Raw genomic sequence first — 20,368 nt, 5'->3', positions numbered from 1 at the left:
TGCAAAAAGGTTCTCAACACTTAACAAGAAAGTTGCGAAAAAATACACTTCAGGAAAAAGATACTTATATTTATATCGGAAGAGTCGCATTACAAAACCAAAGGAAACAAGAAATGAAAATGTCTAATAAAAGGTGCGTACGGCATCTTTCTCTAATTCTCTATTTTTACTACATTTGCTATTAAATTTGTCAATCAAATTATTTAGTCAATCAAGTTTCTATTCAGTGCTTCCTTTATAATTGATATAAACTGCGTCAAATTCAAAAAAGAGGGAAATGCAAAGTTAGTCGAATTGGTTGTAGTCAAATCTGAGTTATATAGGTAAAAGTTTTCGTTAAGTTCTTGAGTTGCTGAAATAGCTGCAATGTGCTTTCAGCTCAGTGCAATGGCGCAGCAAAGGGAGGGGAGTGGTTGCGGGTGAAAACAACCCCCAGAGGCATTGGTTTCAACATAAATGAAGATTCTAAAACAATAGTTTATGCATATGAAAGGGCTGTTTTGATTTTAAAAACCCCTTTCAGAAGGTATTTTTGATCAAAAAATCCCATCCAGAAGGTATTTTTGAACAAAACCCCCTTCCAGAAGGTATTTTTGACAAAAAAAATCCCTTCACAAGGTATTTCTGGCTGCGCTAGTGGCTCATCGGAACTGATAATATAATGCATATTTTGCTTTTGTTTCCATTTATTTATTTGTTTGCTTATTTTCAGAGTAATCATTATGTAAAGAAAAATGCCGGAGCAGAGCAACGATTACCGAGTAGTGGTGTTCGGTGCAGGTGGCGTTGGGAAAAGCTCACTGGTGCTGAGATTTGTAAAGGGGTCATTTTGTGAAATGTACATCCCTACTGTTGAAGACACGTACAGGCAGGTTAGTGGAAAGTTAGACAAAGATAATCTTTAATTTATGTCACATAGCTTTTACTCTATTTCAACAAACTCGATAAAATAGTATGTTACCCGAACTCACACCCCATCAATGTAAACATTCTCTATAGTTACGCAACGGTTTTTAACAAATTTGTTTCCAATTTACTTAGCATTTGCATGTAAAAATAATGGATTTTAAGGAAAACTTGACAAAGAAATAAGAATAACAGATAAATAAGAATTTCTGCTAAAAACAATTCTAAAAAGGCATAGTTTCAAAACATATATTCCGTGCAGAAACTGTTGAACTGAGTACTTTCTGAAAAAAAATTAACAATGGTATTTTAAATTATTTTTAAGAAATTTTCACTACGCTAGCGCCAGTGTATAAAAGAGTTGAATTTCTCTATTAAAAAATTGGCAAGTCGTCTTTTAAATTTAAACGGTTTTTTTCACGTGCTATGAAAAATTAAATTCCCTTAAAATACTTCCTTTACAAGTTTTCCCCTGATACACACTGAATCAAACTTCCATGATGGACTCATTTGCTTTTCAAATTACCCTAACTTAAATTTCCAGAAGGGAGGAATTATCGAATGATCTCCGGAATTTTACCGTATGATGTAATAAACGAGCACATACAAATCTGAATCCAATGAGAAGAAACATTGGGCATCACTTTTTTTAAATGCAACAGTGAATACTTCCAAATTCGATGAATAAATGGCTTTGAGAGGTCACAGTGATCTCCTGCGACCTCCTATCGAGGCACCATTCTTTACTTTAAGACCATACAGAACACGCGCATTATGTCAAAGCTCCATTGCTACAGCAAATAAGTGAAATTATTCTATCTTACGCGTAACAAATTAATGGTAACAAAAATAACACTAATGCGCGTAACAATAATACACCTGCAACGGAAAATTAGGAACCATGTAATTATGACCCATATTCAACTACTAATATATCCAATACTTTCATTATTAGCCACAAAAAATATGTTCGAAAAGATAAATTAATGCTAGCGGCTTTTTAAAAAAGACGGCACTTTTTTATCCGAAGTTAGTTTTTAAAAAACATAGCTTCAATTAAAGAAAAATAAAGCAAGTATAATTGCAATACGATGGACTAAACTTTCTTGACACAATATATCGTTCTTATGTTTTTGTATCTTTATACGGAATAATCTTTTCACACATGTTTCAAACATAATACCAAGATAGCAAAACTGGCAACGGATATGTTGTAAACAGACAGATTATTACGCCTGATATCGAAAAGCCGTCAGGAGAGCTTTGACAAGCGGAAGTCCAGATAAAGCAGAGGGCGTGAAGAAAAATACTTATAATTCCCCAGAAGATAAAGTGTTTTTCTGTGGGTATAAAAACGTTTCTTTTGAATAAGACTGAAATCCGGAAACTGTTTTCAGATATCTATGACCAGAGTATTATCTTTCGCAAAGCATTATCTCAGTTATATTAAAATCAAAAATTATTTTAACGCATTATTAAAAACGTTAACTTTGAAAACAAAATTTTTAACGAAAAAAAGATAGATTGTTTAGAATAACAATCTTTAATGCTCTTAAAAATGCGTTTTCAAAGGTTTTGTCAAAGGCCTTCCAATGAATTACTTAATAGGGTTTAGATATGGTTTTAGACTGTAAACCAGCATACTTCATGATAGGAAACTTTGCAAGATATAATACAACCATTTAAACGTATGGAACAGTGTGCAGTTAGTGGGGTTTAATACAACGAATTGGTCTACTTGTAGGTAATATTCGGTGTTACTTTACATTTGATAGGGAACATTTGGTGTAACTGATGTAGCTTCAAATAAAATCAAGTTAAGAAAAAACATTATGTGGAGTAAACTAGTTTATAGCTATCGATATTTAAATCATAGATTTCGCGAGAAAAATCGAAGTTGCCTACATTTTAAAATTATCGTATTGAATACTTAAATTTATTTACTTATCTAAGTACTATAAAAAGTATTATTGTAATGCTTATTTTGAAAATGAATTACAATTTTTAAAATTATCTTTATATACAGTTACTCATAAAGTGTAATTTTAAAAAAGCAAACTTTATTTATAAGTTTCAAAGCGTTATGAAAATATTTTGATGATGCTGATATTTTCATAACACTTTGAACTTTGAACACTTTGAGGGGGACATTTTAATTTTAGAGAAAAATGAAACGAAACTATAAAATTCATGAATTTGTTTTATTTATATGAAAGAAGTTTTATTTTTCAATTTTCACATCAATAAAATAAAAATGGATTATTATTTTTTTTGGTTGAAACAAAATTTATTTTAATTTTGTAAATCTCGATCCTTTTTTCCATTTTTATAATTTTTATACAAATCTGAAGTTTTTAAAAAGATTAATTTTATTGCGGATACGAAAGGCAAACGCAAAAAAAGATGGTTTTCAGGAAAACACATTTGTATATGTATCGTCTAACATATTTTATAAAATTTAAAAATTTGAGGAGTTTGGATGAGTTGCTTGTGTGCTTCAATGAATTAAAATTAATGAACTACCATATCTGCATTCGAGCACTTCTGGCATTTAAAGAAAAACTTACTTTTTTAAGCAAATTTTTTGTCGTGTGAGGAAAAAACATTGTAACGAGTTGTTTTTATGCACTGCAAGCTTTAAAATATTTACTTAAATTTCTGTTTTCCAAAAGCTTACAATTTCTTCGCAAAATTTTTATTTTAAGCTGCAGTACTATATAAAATCAAAACTTAATGTTTGACCAAGTTAAATAGTTCATGATGATTGGCAAAACTATTTCCTAATTTCAACATGGTTTTCTTTTTCCCTAATGAAAATTACGTATGTTAAGTGAAGAAGTAGCAATTATCATTTTTTATTTAAAGTACAGTAAACTCTCGAACAGAAAAAAATATATATTAGTGTGTAAAAAGTATGTTTTCTGTTAAATTATCAAAAGCGTGGTTTTTCCTCCGGGAGTTCAAAATTTTTAAACGCAATTTCATTGTTTTGTCTTTTGCGTATATTTTTGATGATGGATTAAATCCACTTTTGCTCCATAGTTTCGATTCAAAATTTGATGACCTATTTTTCTGCTAATATTTTGGAATCTTTTTTTCGGACACATTCTTTCTCAGATACATAGTATAAACTCAAATTACAAAACATTTATTTAAATCACTTCACTCGTGTACAAGTTAAGGAACTTCGTGGTCGGATGCATAAAATATACATTAATTTCAAAAAACTGGCATTAAAAGCTAATTGTTTCACCCTAGGCAACGCATTTTATTTCACGGAACAAAACTCAAACGAAGCAGCAGGGGCGTACACGGGGGGCGGGGGAGCAGAAAGGATGCTTGTTGACCCGGGCCCTAGATTTTTTAAATGAGAGGTGAAATGTATATAGGGACGAGGGGTAAACAATATGAAGGGGGCTCGTAAAAGTTATTTGTGACGGCCCCCAAAATTTCAGTGCACGCCCCTACAAAGAAATTGTGCTAGGGAAAGTGCTTTTGACTAATATTATAAATTTTTATTCGTATCATTCAAGCTATAAGTAGCATTATAGTATCAAAAAATGAATCTCAATTTGTTTCAGAATAAATGAGAAGTGTTAACTTAGTTGCAATAGAAAGCCAATTTTACAAATAATTTTTCAGAATATAGTCTATATGATTAAATATTTTAAATGTATCTTAATGCTATTAAGAGCCAAAAATTATTTGTAACAAAACTGGGTTTCGTCATATTTTGCAACAGCATGAGCACATCTACATTACATATCTAATTATTACATATCTAAACACCTAAAACTTATTACTGAAAATGAAAGAACTTTTAACGCTGAGTCATTCAATTCGAAATGCTAAAGAAAGGCAAGAAATTTTGCTAAAATAGCAACCGATTAACCTTTCAAAACTGAAAAAGTAACCGGACTTTAACAAAAAAAAATGTAGTTCATAAAATCAGAATTTCATGACACCAGAATTCATGAAATTCCATGAAAACCAGAATTACAGGACTCTACGAAGTAAAATCATTAAAGAAGTTACCGTGTTATTCAGTAAAACAAAATATTATCAATAGAAGCATCGCTACATATTACAAAATAATACTAAAGAAAGCTTTAGAGCTATCGTCAAAAATATTCCCGGATTTTCCAGCGTCGAAAGACCTCAATGTCAATTCAATGGTATGGATGTAGTTTTGTTCCCATTTTCGTTCAAAGATAAAATTCGGCAATGTCACTGATATGAAGCAAAGCAACTTCGATTTTTACAAACTGTAGAATTGCTGAAACTATGGAATATGCAAATGAAATCGAATGATAAAGGCAAGAAGCATACGGTAACTGTCACACAAACTAAGTAATATTATTGTGCAGTATAGAAGATTAACGGACTTTAAAGCAAAATATTTGTAAAACTCAAACATTATGCACTCATAAATAACTGCAAAAACTTTTTTTTAATGTCACGTACTTACCTTCTATATGCGGTCTTTTTCTTCCCAGGCAGCCATGTTAGCGTTCATTTAGCTAAACATTCGTCCCGCAGCTGAAGTTAATGATAAAATCTCTAAATATCCCTTTTTAGTCTGTGCAAAATTTACTTTCGTATCAATATTATTTTGAAACATTTATTTAACTGTTATTACTTTACATTAATTAGGAAATGAGATTAGAAACGATTCTCGGGTACACACACACACTCACAATCTTCTTTATCTTTACTAATAATAAAGCTGAAAGTCTGCGTCTCTGGATGTCTGGATCTTTGGCACGCGCATAGCTCTAAGACCGTTCGGCCGATTTTCATGAAGTTTGGCACAAAATGAATTCGTAGTATAGAGGTGAGTACCTTGAAGCGATTTTTCGAAAATTCGATTTTGTTCTTTTTCTATGATTTAATTTTTACCACCATTGGTGGATTTCATTCCTCTTCATTGAGTGAATTACCATAACATGGACGAGCAAATTACCATAACATGGACGAGTAAATTAACATAGCATATTGGTGAGAAATTCATCATCCATTATTTGTAAATATACTGGCGAACAAAGTGATCTTTTAATTGTCTACCATGGGCAAAGCCAAGCAGGTACCGCTAGTAATTGACAAAGTGATAAATAAAAAAATTATGTTTAAATTCTTCAAATCATTGGTGAGGGGGGGTACTTTTAAGATATTCCATAGAATAGTTGTTTATAGTAAGTAAACTAGTTTCTGAATTTTGCAGGTTATTTTCAGCTATTTACGATCGGGGATCATAGTTTTTTTTTTTTTTAAATTTATTCTTCAATTCGTCGTTGGTCTCATAATTGCATGCGTGATTTATTTTGCACTGAAAAACATCTGATGAAGCACGCCCTTTGAGCGGCATAAATTACAGAACAATTAATTTCCTATTTCTCTAGAAATTCGGGAAAATGTGAAGTTTTGAAAGTGTCCGAATACTCTTCGCTATGTAGTGCAGAACCCTAGAATTATCTATACCTATCCTTATATGCCCCCCCCCCCCGATTGGTTAGAAGTTCCTTTTGCCCACCGGTTCTCAACCGGTGGATCGGAGGTCCGAGAGAAACTTCCACTGGTCCTCCGATATTTTTACACATCTAAGCAAAACAAATTTCCTTATTCAAAATAAATTAATACTACTACTAAGGTAATAAGTTTCATGACATAGTTTTACATTACTTTTGCGATTATGTTTCATGCATTTCTGCATTCTTTTAAACAGCTTTACTTAATTGCAATAATTACTATAATTGGTTGACTTCACATTTTAATATTATTGTAAATAAATCGTAAGCGAATCGTAAAAGATGTCATACATTTTTTCGAAATATTCGACTCCCTCCTTTTTTCACAAACTGTCTTCACTTTACTCCCTCTCTTCCCCTTTTCACATGCCACGCTACATTACAAAGCACTTTGTCATAAAAAATGCTCTTCTTTCAACAAAACTGTGCGATGTGAAACGTCTTATTTCACTCCCCCTCCCCTCCTCCGTATCACTAACTGCAACAGTTTGACATCCTCCTAGTTCTCAAAGCGTAACATCAGTCGTGGACGACCCCTTACGCAAATCTTAAAATCAATTTATAAGGTAGTCTTTTAAATGCCTCTTGATTTTTTTTTTCAAAAGACTGGAGAGGGTGAGGGGGAGGGGGTTAAAAAAATGTCACCAGTCTATGATTTTTTTTTCTTTTTTGAGCAATCACGATTGCTTATTGTTCTCACTTCACTGTTTTGATGTCCTATGATTTTATTTTCCCCCCGCCTTCCTCTGCACCACCACCGTCGGCCGGTCGCCTCACGATGATGCTCCTCTACCGAAAACCGTCTCCAGGTTGCGTCACTTGCCTACACACACACGCATACATACACACAACTACACACACATGCGCACGCATACACATGCACACACATACACGCACATTAACAAACACATACACACTACTAACCACACATAAACATACCCCCCACACAAACACACAACTACCCACACACATACACATACCCCCCCCCCACACACACACACAAACGCGCACGCCTACATACACACACACTCGTGATCGAGAAAAACATAATTTAAATTCAAGATGTCAAAGTTCAAACTATTTTTTTTTGCCGGTCCACGGGTTGAAAAAGGTTGCAAAACGCTTTAGACGACGCAGATTAAAGCAAAAGTTGATCGAGTAACCTGCTTTTACGTAGTAGAACAAGAGTCGAAAAAGATAAATTGGTTTGCCCCTTTAAAATCGCGAATGCAACCCCTTTGAATACTTTTTTGATAAATTGAATGTTGCGCAATGAAGGATTACTTGATTTTAAAAATAGTAATAAAATGTTTTTGCTAACAGCATTACCAGACAGTTTCATGTCTGGGGGAATCGAAATTCGCAATAAATTTCCACTTCTCCATCATCCGTAATGCACCTGATTAGGTACACTTATCGAGCAAAGCCAAAACAGTAGCACACTATATACAGAACATACTCTGCCGTGTGCAGGTAAACGGAAGTATCTGCAAAACTGAGTTTTCGAGATATTTGAGGAAACGCGTTTTGGATTCAAAACTAAAAATAGGGAAATGTTATCGCTTTTTTTTTTTCAGTGGAAACCAAACAAGCAAGCTTTACAACAAACATAACGTACAATAATAAATGACGAAATGCAAAAAAAAAAATGAAAAGTGAAAAATTTGCTGTTACTGTCCTATTCACGTCAGTACTATTTTCGAAGGCGATAGTTTGACACGCCAAAAGGTTGTAGCTCCAGCCCCGCTTTTCCATTTCCAAACAATCTCATATAAACTGATTCCTCTCATTTTAAAGAAGTAAATGAAAAATCAGCAGACCATCAAACCGTCAACCCCAATAAAGTGAAACAGTTGGTAGTTCTTAAATGCTAGAAATTAAATTACTAACTTCGTATTTTGTTAAGCCAAAAGTGAGATATTAAGGGAGAAAATCAATCTCAGAGGTCAAACTTTTGCATCTCACATTAGTCAATTATTTAACTTTTAAAAGAGGAAAGTAAAATAAATTGTCGTTTGTTAGCTGTGAAATATCTTTAAACAAGTACAAACCTCCGGCATTTATCTTCTTTATCTCCCTAGACAATTCATTCTTTTCCGAAGTTACAATCGATCTCAAGTGTACAGCACTCACTTTCCAGAAAAATTCCTTAATCAGAACTTTCTATCCCCAGGAAAGAGTCTGAGCACAAGTTTAAACTTTTAGGAAATACCTTTTTATCAACTAAATCAATAAAAATAACGTTTTTATTTGTAGATCAATTTACAAATTGGGTGTTCTAGGCGTAGTAACAAATTGCTTAACGCTAAAAAACTTTTTTAAAGTGTAATATTTCTATTTAAGGCAAATCTCCTCTTAATGTATCTTGAATGTATCAATATATATTAATGAATCTATGACATGGTTTAAAGTAGCGTAACTTATCAACTCTAATTTTTTGTTGCAGTTGATAATTTAGGATATTTTTATAACTCCTTAACTTATATAGTGTATGTTATATTTAAGTTCACTGCTAAGAAAGATAGATGAAAATTTAAAGTTTTTTTGAAGTTTAGTATTTTAAAAGTTTAACTCTAAAAATCGTCATTAAATAACGAAAAACTGTGAAAGTGCATTTTTATTGCACTGAATAAGAGTTAGTAGCATTTGTAGTTAAAGTCTGATATTTAATATTTTTTCAGTTTCTATCCTGATATATTTTTCCTTCTAGCTCCCAGCTTTTGGCTCATAACTTTGGCACCAAACATTATCAAACATTCGGAAAATTTGACAGCATACAAAAGAAACATTATACTGGAATTAGAAGTAAAATTACTGAAAGTTTGATACAATGTTTGCAGTTAAAGAAATTAATTTTTCCATCCACACGTGCAAAAAATAGCCATTTGTGACTTTCATAATTTCGTAGCCAAATAATTTGGCAACTTATTTAAAAAATCCAGCTGAATATCTTTACTAATAATAAAGCTGAAAGTCTCTCTGTCCGGATCTCTGTCTGTCAGGATCTCTGTGACGCGCATAACGCCTAGACCGTTGAGCCGATTTTCATGAAATTTGGCACAAAGTTAGTTTGTAGCATGGGGGTGTGCACCTCGAAGCAATTTTTCAAAAATTCGATGTGGTTCTTTTTCTATTACAATTTTAAGAACAAAATTATCTTAAGATGGACGAGTAAATTATGAAATTATCATAACGTGGAACCGTAACATGGGAACAAGCCAATTGGCGAGATACGAAATTATCATGACGTGGAACCGTAACATGGGTATAAGCCAATTGGCGAGAAAATTCACCATACATTATTTGTAAATATACAGGCGAACCACAAGACCTTTTAATTTTTCTATTACGGGCAAAGCCGTGCGGGTACCACTAGTCGATAATATAATGAAATATTTTTCAATCATTCTCAAGTAGTAGATAAATGACAAGCGAATGTCCAAAAATATCAGTTCTATAAAAAATTAGGACACAACTACACTGAATGATTGAGAACAAAGGTTACTGATTTGTAAGCGTTGACTTGCGATTCGTCCTATAAGGAAAAATCATTAAAATACAACTCACTGGAACATTGATTTGTTTCAAAAAAAATTTAATTATTCAACTTGAAATTTTTTTAGTAGTTTTTACGTACACTTGGATATAAAATCAATAACTGCTGTTTTTTGTGCATGCGCAGTAAAAAAGGAATTCATTTGTATTCCTTTTCCTTCCTCAATGGTTTTATTTCAAATTTCAGTTACAGATATTTCTTACATATACCTTCAAGTTTTTTGAAAGTTAGGTAAAGTTTGGTGGAAAACTCCGCCTGTCATGAGTCTAAGACTCGAGAGAGAAATTGGCCCTTTTGTGAAAAAATGCTTAAAAATATAAGAGAGATTTTTTGCAACAGTATATAGAATAGGTGTCATTGCAAGTTATTTTGTAAAATTTACACTTTTTTTCTGCAACTTTCTGCAATACAAGATGATCAAAAAAATATTTTTCGCCTTGAATTAGCTGTTAGTACCTAAATGCACGCATTCGTCGTGTATTGCTTTAGAAATTTACAAAAACGTTAAACATTGAGAGTATTCGGATACCCTTGCTTATATAGTGTATGTAACCATTATGTCACACAAAAATACTCAAGTTTTTTTTCTTTTTGCCCAACGCTCTTATTATGTTTGCAGTAAGTATTTTGCCAACACAGGTGCTAACTTATTTGCATTTATTTTTAAATTATCATGATAACCTTTAGTTTTTTGACTTATGGACTGTGTACGTTTTTTAACAGACTTAGTTAAATTAAGTAATGATTGCTATGTAATTAATTAACCGCAATTCAAATATATATATATATATATATATATATATATATATATATATATATATATCGATGTCAGCTTTTACGATGGGAGCACTACAAAACTTGCAACCGCATATGAGGCAGGGAGAAGCAAAGAGATGTAAGTGACAAAATTAAAAATTTGGAGATAACCAGTACAAGTAATAGGAGAACCTCTCCTCTGCTTTGGGGCAAAAAATAGTAATATAGTAGCCCCACTTACATCCCTTTGGCTTCTCACCGCCTCATATGATCATACTGCCCTTGGTTAACTTCCGCGAATCTAGCTTACTGGGCGTCACAATTTTCCAATGGTAACGGCTTTGTACCTGTTGTGTTGCCACTCAACGAAATGGTTGCCTATCTCTTGGATATGTACTATATTAACAAATAGCGGGAAGCTAAAGCGTCTCCCCATTAGAGACAAACAAACAAAGAGCTTCTTTGGGATGCACTGGCAAACTAGGGCACTCAAAGCAGAAAGGTGACTCCTTTAAGCCTGGACTAAGGCAGAACATCATGCAATAGACCAACAACCCCAGTCATTACATAAAGAGACTGTAGTTCCTTCCTTGTTATGGTCTGAATGTACTTTAGCCACAGTTTGTTGGCACTCTCTGCTTCAATGAGATGACAGCTGCCTCCAGCTCGGTTACTCACTATTGCAGAGTGATGAGTCCACAAGAAAAACGAAACTGCAGTCTCCGGATGTGATGACTGAACTGTCGGTATGCTGCACGTAAGACTCTCTAGTTCATGAGATTTCCAACGCATACTATTCCTTCCATGTCTTTCAATACCAGAAACAATAAAATATTTATTTATATTTCAGGTCATAACGTGCAACAGAAACATTTATACCCTTCAGATCACCGATACGACCGGGAGTCATCAATTTCCTGCCATGCAGCGACTCAACACCAGTAAAGGTCATGCCTTCATCCTTGTCTACTCCATTACGAGTAAGCAGAGCCTAGAAGAACTCTCATCGATCTATACTCTCATCAGGGAAGTCAAGGTACGTGCTCCATTGTACAGTCATAGAAAAAAAACGAAACACTTTTAATTATTCGGCCATTATACATGCTAGAAAGGAAAGAAAGGTGTCATTCGACTTGGTTTAAAGTCTTCTCTAAAACTACGTAGGTAAAATTTTGATAAGGGACCACATACAAAGCAAAACGAGCACCAACTCTTGATTTTCAAATAGGAACCCCTATTTTTTGCTACAAAATTATGTTTAGACCGCAAAATAAAGCCAGGGTACGAAATTTCACTGCATTCCGTGCAGTAGAACAGGAGTTATTAACGAAAAACGTTTTAGGGACCGTCACCACATTGAAAACCCTTCTTTCAAGGTCACGGCTTATCAAGTAACGGAATGTAAGCAAAGAAAAGATCGAGATTATCCAGCTCAATTCATGATTTTTTGAAGTTCTCTCTTTTTTCCGTAATTCGATACTTTTTGGGCCGATAATGTTGCGCCAAAGAGCGATTTACGGTCAAAAACCTTTTTTTTTTTTTTTGAAAAAAAAAGTTAAAATATTTAGATTTTTGTCTATCAGGATTAACCTAAGAATGACGAACCGGGTTTGACTGGCCCATTGTATAGATCGTTGTTTGGGAAATCGAATAAGGACAAATTAAAATTAATGGAACTTTTTGCCTTTTCTAATATGAACCTATTGGATTGCTTATATAATCATTCAGCAAATAAGCCTCAAAGAAATGTAAATATCAAACCTTATACCTAGAATCATGATGTGAATATGTTTGATAAATGTGTTGCACCTATCTTACAGGTTTATTTTGGAATGAATAGAAAGTCTTTTGATGTCAACTGGAATTGCGCGTTTTTAATTTCGCAGAACATCGGCAGAAGTTTGTGCCACCGCACAAAAAAAAAAAAAATATATATATATATATATATATATATATATATATATATATATATATATATATATATATATATATATATATATATATATATATATATATATATATATATATATATATATATATACACGGCACAACGTGGGTAGACGCAGCATTAAATAGATTGGAGACACGAGCGAAGCAAGGTTTATTTATTCCGTGAAAATTTGCTCGATATACATAAAATGAACGAAGTATCAATCTGAAAAATAAAACAGAAACAGGAGAATATAAATACCCGTTAATGAGCAAACTGTTCATACTCGAACTTTATTTGGTAAAAATTTGGCTATATGAATTAACACAGTGGACAAACACAGTAATTGTTCTAGCGGCTTTTTTGTAATAAAAAAAAAAAGAAAATTTGTTTCAAATCCAAATTTGATGCGGAAGATCATAAAGTTCGGTAATATTAAAAAAGCATAACACAATTGGCGGTTTTAGTTAATGCTATTTCTAGCAACGAGATTCGAGATGGTCCAACCCGTTATTTAAAAAGACAAAAGTTATTTTAGCTTAAACCAAGGTGAACCGAAATCAGACTTCTTGTCATTTCTCCGATTTTGTAACTTAGCACATGCAAACAAAGCTTAGTATTTTTTGATTTTGTTTCGCGTACTATATACTAGCAAATGAACATTTCCTATAGTGTGATGCTATAGGCTGGCGCACCTATAGCAATACTACACGAAGTATAACCGACAGATGAGTTTAATCTATCCAGAGATTACAATTTCGTCCTTGCTACGGATTTCGCAGACTGGAATCGAAACTAATCGTGCAGGATGCAGAAGTCACCTCATTGAAGCTAAGAGTGCGAATAAACTGGTAGGTAAAGTAAATTTATTTGCTGTATGCTTACGGCATCTCACTGGTGAGATAAATTTTCTTCATCCACCAGTTTTTAGGCACTCTCGGCTTCAATGACATGACACCTGCTTCATTGTCCGGTTAAACCAGATGCTCGGTGCAAAGATGTTGTGCTCATTATTAGGAACCACTGCAGCCATCGAATGGGATAACCAAACCGCAGTGGAGACGCGGGCCACATTCAGCCCTCGCGGCTGATCCATGTGGCCGGTTGTTTGCTTAAAGAATAGGACCAGAAAGTTGAATTAGAGTGCCAGTGTCATAAAGGTGGACCCGAATATTCAGATATTGGATTCTGAAAAACATGCATTTAATAAGATAAGCATCTAGTAGTTGATAACAATAATTTTTTACAACTCTTTTTTTTTTTGGTCGATATTTTTCCACAATATTAAAAAAAAAATTGAAATTTTATCTTTGACTTGCGAGAATAGTTTTGATGTGAAATGCACGGACAATGACCGAGAAAATAAATAGAAAAAAAAAGTAATTAATATATAACTAAGAGTAGACAAAAACTCAACTTAATCTAACACGCAAATTAATGTTTTGTTAAATTTTTGACGAAGTCAAAAAAAAAAAAAAAAAAAAACGTTCACAATTAGCTACAACTACTACTTTCGTGCAGAATGAGGCTCAAAGCACGCGGCCCTCTACTGCTACTAAAATTTCCTCTCCTACCACATTGAAAATTATTCAAACACTTTACAAAAAATAATAATAATAATTCCTAAAAACCAGTAAACTTATCTAATAGCAAATATTACCTATTGACCCATCTGGATACTGTTAAAGGCGAAACTTCACACTGTCGGTTATTTTTCGAGTGCTTTTTCCCGATTTAGACAAGGCAATAATTTTTCCTTTTAGCAAATTATTACCGGGAAGAGCCATTAATTCTACACTGTCTATTGCAAAAAAAAAAAAAACAGAGGTATTTTAAGTGTAGCTTTTAATTTTAAAAGTTCTATAACATATTCTTTTATTAAACCTGGCTAATGAGCGGTAATTTACTGAATACATGAAGTAGTGTTTCGCATTATTTACACATTGACGTTTAAACGATATCCACAAAAAACTGACGGTTGCAATATTGTGTTGTTCTTCTGCAGACACAGCGAATAAATTTATTTAAATTTTTTAAAAAAATCATAAACGTAACTCTAATGCAGAAAACCCACGTTATGATTGGTTTGCTTATTTTGTTGAACAATTTCTTTCTTTTTTTACGAAGAAACCAACTTTCATAATTTCTGTTTTAAAAAAGTATACGGTCCCCTACAGTGAGAAAAAATGAAATTTTAAGCATAGTGCAAAAACTACTGAATATTTTGAGCTCAAATTTGGGATTCCCGCATAAAAGCTCTTCTAGATTGTTTTTCTGTTAAAATTTAATATGGTTTTAGATCATATTTTTTTCAAAAAATATTAAAAGAATTCATAAAAAAAACTAAAATTACATTTTAGGTGTTGTAAAAGGCGTTTTTATTATTGGGTCGATTCATATTTTGATATAAAAAAACAATCTTTGCCGTGCATAATCTAGTTTTTGTGTTATGAGTAAAAATATCAAAATACGTTTTAACATTACGAGAGGAATTTTTCAAAACTCGATTCTGAAGTAACTAGGATCTAATTAAACAAAACTTTGCATACAAAGTTTAAAAAGGATGCTGATCACAAATATGTGATAAAAAAAGGGGGTTCTCATTGAAAAATTTGAAGTTGATGCTCGTTTTAATATGAAGACGACCCCTTAACAACAATTTTTTAACATAATTATGTAGAACTTTTTATTCCTAAAACAATGACACCTCACACGTGTCTCTAGTGTCAATAGTCTTTGAATACGATCGAGTGTTTCGTTTTTTTTTTTCTATGACTGTACATGAACTGACGCAGATGCATATTTTACCCCCTTATCTAATCATTACCCCGTAATCTTTTTCTCGTCTTAGAAATATATACATCATGAAAGTCAACTTTCTTTTTTAATCTAAGTTTGTTTCGTCTTATCGGTAGCCAACGCCTATCATAGGAATATAACTTCATGGTATAGCTAATCTTTTGACTTTCATGCGCTCCATGCATCTAAGTGTAGGTAACATTAATAAACGCCTCCGAAACATAATTATAAATGAGACAGTGAGAAGCAAAAGGATGCAAGTGAACTATTTTAAGTTTCGAGTTAAACGCGTTTAAAGATCAGATCCTAGGCAGGATTTCATTGAAATTTTTTTCTAAATCATGCTATACTGCAGTACCTACCAGGACTACTAATACAATCTCTTTCCCCAAGACAGAGGAGAGGTTCACCTACCATTTGTACTGGTTATCTCCAAATTTTTAATTTTGCCACTTGCATCCCTTTGCTTCTCACTACCTCAAATGAGGAAGTGAGAAGCAGAAGGATGTAAGTTGACTTTTCTTTTTGAGTGAACTGCGTGAGTATTTCAAAACGGTGGTAAGCTTTCATTGAAAAGTTTTCCCAAATCATGCCTGTAAAGCCGCACCAGCCAAGACTACTAGAACCATTTTTTGCCTCAAAAACATAGGAAAGTTTCTCTCGCTATTTGTAACCGTTAACTCCAAATTCATATTCTTGCCACTCACGCCTCTTTAATTCTTGGTACAGTCGACTCCCGCTACAACGCGATTCGACTTACGCGAAATGGCTATAACGCGAATTTTTCAGGAGTAACGAATTTTTCGCCCACAACACGAATTTTTTTTGGAAGGAAGTATCAGCTTCGTTATTGGCGACTAAATATTGAGTTTGTGAATGTTATTGCATCTCTTTCAGCATCACTAACAACCAAAGTTCAAACCAAAGTAGTCTAGTGCATCAAATAACCACTCTCAGCTTCTTTCATTTATTTATTTTTTTCATTCTAAACATAAAAGTTGTTGAAATATAATGGCACCTTAGTGCACCTTCATCTAAAGTTTGTGAAGATGGGAAGAAAAAGAAAATTTCTGATAAAAAATATATAAGCACTAAAATTCTGGATATGCATGAACAACTACAAAACTTCGACGGTAGCGCGACATTAAGTATGAGTGAATGTTCCATACGTACAATTAAAAGTCAAAACTTAAAGATATCCGTAAAAGTTCAGAACTTAGTTTAAATACTGAAGCTTGCAGAGCAGTCAAGCAAAGTAAATATTTTGAAAATGGAAGCTGCTCTCGTATTGTGAATTAATAAAGAGATCAGGAAGAGGAGATGTTGCCACAAATTGAAACGTTATAAAGGCGGAGCAAACGCATTTTAAAATGTAGAATTAGATAAGAATAACGATCTTATCATGGAGCATAAATCATCACTATCTTCATTTTTTAACTCTTAAATATTGTTACTGTATCTGCTGTACCATTATAGTTTTTGATTTTAATTTTAACGTCTTTCTTTCCCATTGGTCATTCATTTTGTTCATCTTCAAGTATTTCATGTTGAACAACAGTTTTTTTATTTTTTAAATACAGTAAAAGTTCAGTTCTTTATGCAAGAAACTGTAGTGTATGGATAAGGAATGCTTTAGAGCAGTTTGAGGGGTGTTTATAAGTACTTGGTATGCTTTAAAAAATTTGTATGCATACATTTTTCCACAACGCGAAATTTTGACTAACGCGAGCAGTCTCGGAACGCATCCCTCGCGTAAGTCGGGACTCGACTGTATTTCACATGCGACGTCGGTCTTGTGCTGTTACTTGCGGGAGAGAAAAAATTATAGAATTGTAATCATGTTTTTGTATTTTCTCGTATTTCTATAGCTTTTGACTGAAAAAAGCTTCGTAGAGTGTTTCCTGTATAGAAACAACGTGAAAGATTTCTAATGTCTTTGGTGCTTTAGTGTCTTTGGGGAAGAAGGGAGGGGGGGGGGGTCATGGACGCCATTGAAATTTTCAAAGGGTGTGTTCAGCCGTATTTTTGTTTCTTTTACGGGGGAAGGGGGGATCTTGTTCCTAGGAGTTGCATTCGTGGTATATTTGGGAGATACACCATTGCTCTTAGCGGGCACCGTTGTTAAATGTTTCGAAATTTTCGTTTTGTTTTACGAAATTGCTTTGTGAGAATGATCCGAGTGAACGTTTAGCCAAATTGAAAAACATTTCTTGACATTTGAGCACGTTTTTCTGACCCACCCAAGAAAGCATTGTCTTAAACGACGAAATTCTGTCCCTACGATTGAAGAATCCCCGAAAGTGAACTTTCTGTTTCTGACAATGCGTCTGTGTTAAAAATTGTATGTGCACTTAGAGATAAAACAATACTCACAAAAAATTACTAGGTACAGTGCTGGCCAAATTATTAGACTAAGACTTTTAAAAGCAAATTCTTTATTGATTACATAACTATAGACACATTAACGAACGGTGAAATAATTATCTAATATTTAGTATGTATTCCCTTGTTCTTGATGAGCATTTTAAGTCTTCCGCATACTTTTCACACGGTTTACACCATTTCTTAACTTAATTTAAAAAAGGAGGCAAAAAATTGCTTATACTCACTATTATATATACTCGCATACACATACTCACTAATTACCTAAAACTAACTTTAAATGTAACAGAACACACTAATAAAAAGAACTAGTGAACTGTTTAAGCTGATTGAAGTTATGTTCCTGGTAGGTAGATAAACAAAGAACATAAACAAAGCAGATAAAGTTGCCACCTGCAAATATTAAATTATGCTAAACTAACGTAATAATCAATGCACAGTATGTACTGTACTTTATCAGTAAAATAAATAGTATTTTAGTACAAATAGTGTACAAAAAACGAAAAAAAAAACTCTTTATTCTAATAATTTGGCCAGCACTGTATTTATTGTTTTAAGTTTCAGTTTTCTCTTTTTGTAATGCCTCTTCCCCTAACACAACCTCTCTTTCTAGGGAAACTTGGAAGGCATTCCAATGATGTTGGTGGGCAACAAAAACGACGAAGAAGAAAGCCGGGAAGTGACATATCAAGAGGGCATGGGGCAGTCCCACAAGTGGAACTGCAACTTCATGGAGACGTCAGCCAAGAACAACACAAATGTCAAGGAGATGTTTCAAGAACTGTTGAACATGGAAAAATCGCGAAACGTCAGCCTTCAGAGTGAACGACGAACACTGGCCCAGTTCAGGAAAGATAAGATGAAAGGGAAATGCCTGATAATGTGAACTCACTGTGTTCTTTCTTGATCTTGGGTAGCCCATTTTAGTCAGACATTTTAGAAAATCATGATGATGACAACGAAGAGTGTCGCGAATTATATTTTTTAAAATTCGTTTTAAAATACAAGATGCCGAATTATGTCATACACAAGGGATAAAATATAGCAGTTTTGTTACGGGAAAAAAGACGAATTGACGAAGTTCATTTTAAATCCGATATTCATTAATTAAAAAGACAGCAATTCATTACTTTCTTCCCCTCTGTTTTTCGTCGGAGATATCTGTGAATAAGGCGGGAATTAAATCTTTGATAATGTTCATCACCAGCTATTTATGACGAAAAGTCGACATATGAGGCAGTGAGAAGAAAAGGGATGTAAGTGGCAAAATTAAAAATTTGGAGATAACCAGTACACATGGTAGGTGATCCTTTCCTCTGTCTTGGGGCAAAAGATGGTACTAGTAGCCCTGGTAGTTGCTGCTATACAGCATGATTTAGAAAAATAAATGAATGAAAGCCTACCTAGGATCTGATCTTTAAACGCTTTTAACTCGAAACTTAAAATAGTTCACTTGCATCCCTTTGCTTCTCACTGCCTCATAGGACCAAATTCCTTACTTATTTTAGCTTTGAGCATGTGTATATGTGTCATTCGAAAATATGTTTTTTAAAAATCAAAACAATTAATGTTTTTATGAGGTGGCTGAAAAAATCGATCTACATTGCAGCTATAATATTGATTGTAAAATGAGATTGTTTTTTTTTTTCCTTCTTTTTTTAAGATCATATCATCAAACCATAAAACAGATGATGGTATTTATTATTACGAAAGCTAAATTGCGCTTAAAATATCGAACGCATACTAGATAGGTATTACAGAATCAATTAGAAACATTACCTTTTCTAAAGTTTTATGACTCATGCAGTAATACTAAGTTTGCATAAATAAAGCTATCAATTAATGTAAGGTCGCATTGCAGTCAACGAGCATCCTTGAAGAAATACTTTATCAGGTCTAAATCATCAGAGTTTAAAATATACGTGAACATCATGAAAAAATGTAAAAAGCGTTTCTCAATTTGTTTAATAGTTTATACATTTTATTTTTTAAAGAAGCCGAAGAAATATTTTGTTTATTTTTCTTAATCAGATATCAAAAGTCATCAGCGGCCAGTTAGAGCAATCATTCCCAGGATTTAGATTGACAACCAAAATGAAGACTCACTTGCGAGAAGAAAATCCGTTTAAGGCGTCACGCCTAAGAGGATTGGTAACCACTTGATTCTTTCTTATAAAATGAGAAAAAATATAAGGAAAAAAATATTTCATTTCAATAGTAATATCAGCAGGTCACTTCAATGACTATTCAAGTGACCATTTTCAACATTAATATTTAAAATTGTACTTGATTCTTTTTTTTTTTTTTTTTTTCAATGTATACTATTTGTGAAACCTCCGGATTCTCTGAGTCTTCTAAAAATACATACGTCTTTCTATTTTTGCAGACAAACTAATGCCTTATTCATCATTATCGTTTTGTAAATAGTATTTTTTATTCTTATGGCAAATATTTGTTTCGAAGTCGCCTTCTTCCCAAAAGCAACCAATTTGGTTTTCTCCCTCGGCAATATTC

The 20,368-nt window shown here is 33.2% G+C and overlaps 1 protein-coding gene across 1 annotated transcript; it reads left to right on the top strand.

The window, feature by feature from the left end:
* Positions 1–734: 734 nt before the first annotated feature.
* On the top strand, positions 735–18,740 carry LOC129221772 (GTP-binding protein Di-Ras2-like). The gene is made up of 3 exons (XM_054856192.1): positions 735–872; positions 11,594–11,779; positions 18,468–18,740. Exons 1-3 carry the CDS (start codon positions 735–737, stop codon positions 18,738–18,740), a joined length of 597 nt encoding a protein of 198 aa, XP_054712167.1.
* Positions 18,741–20,368: the final 1,628 nt, after the last annotated feature.

Source organism: Uloborus diversus, chromosome 1 (assembly GCF_026930045.1).
Source record: "Uloborus diversus isolate 005 chromosome 1, Udiv.v.3.1, whole genome shotgun sequence".
In the NCBI taxonomy this organism is placed as follows: Eukaryota; Metazoa; Arthropoda; class Arachnida; order Araneae; family Uloboridae; genus Uloborus; species Uloborus diversus.
This window is presented reverse-complemented; position numbering and strand designations above follow the sequence as displayed.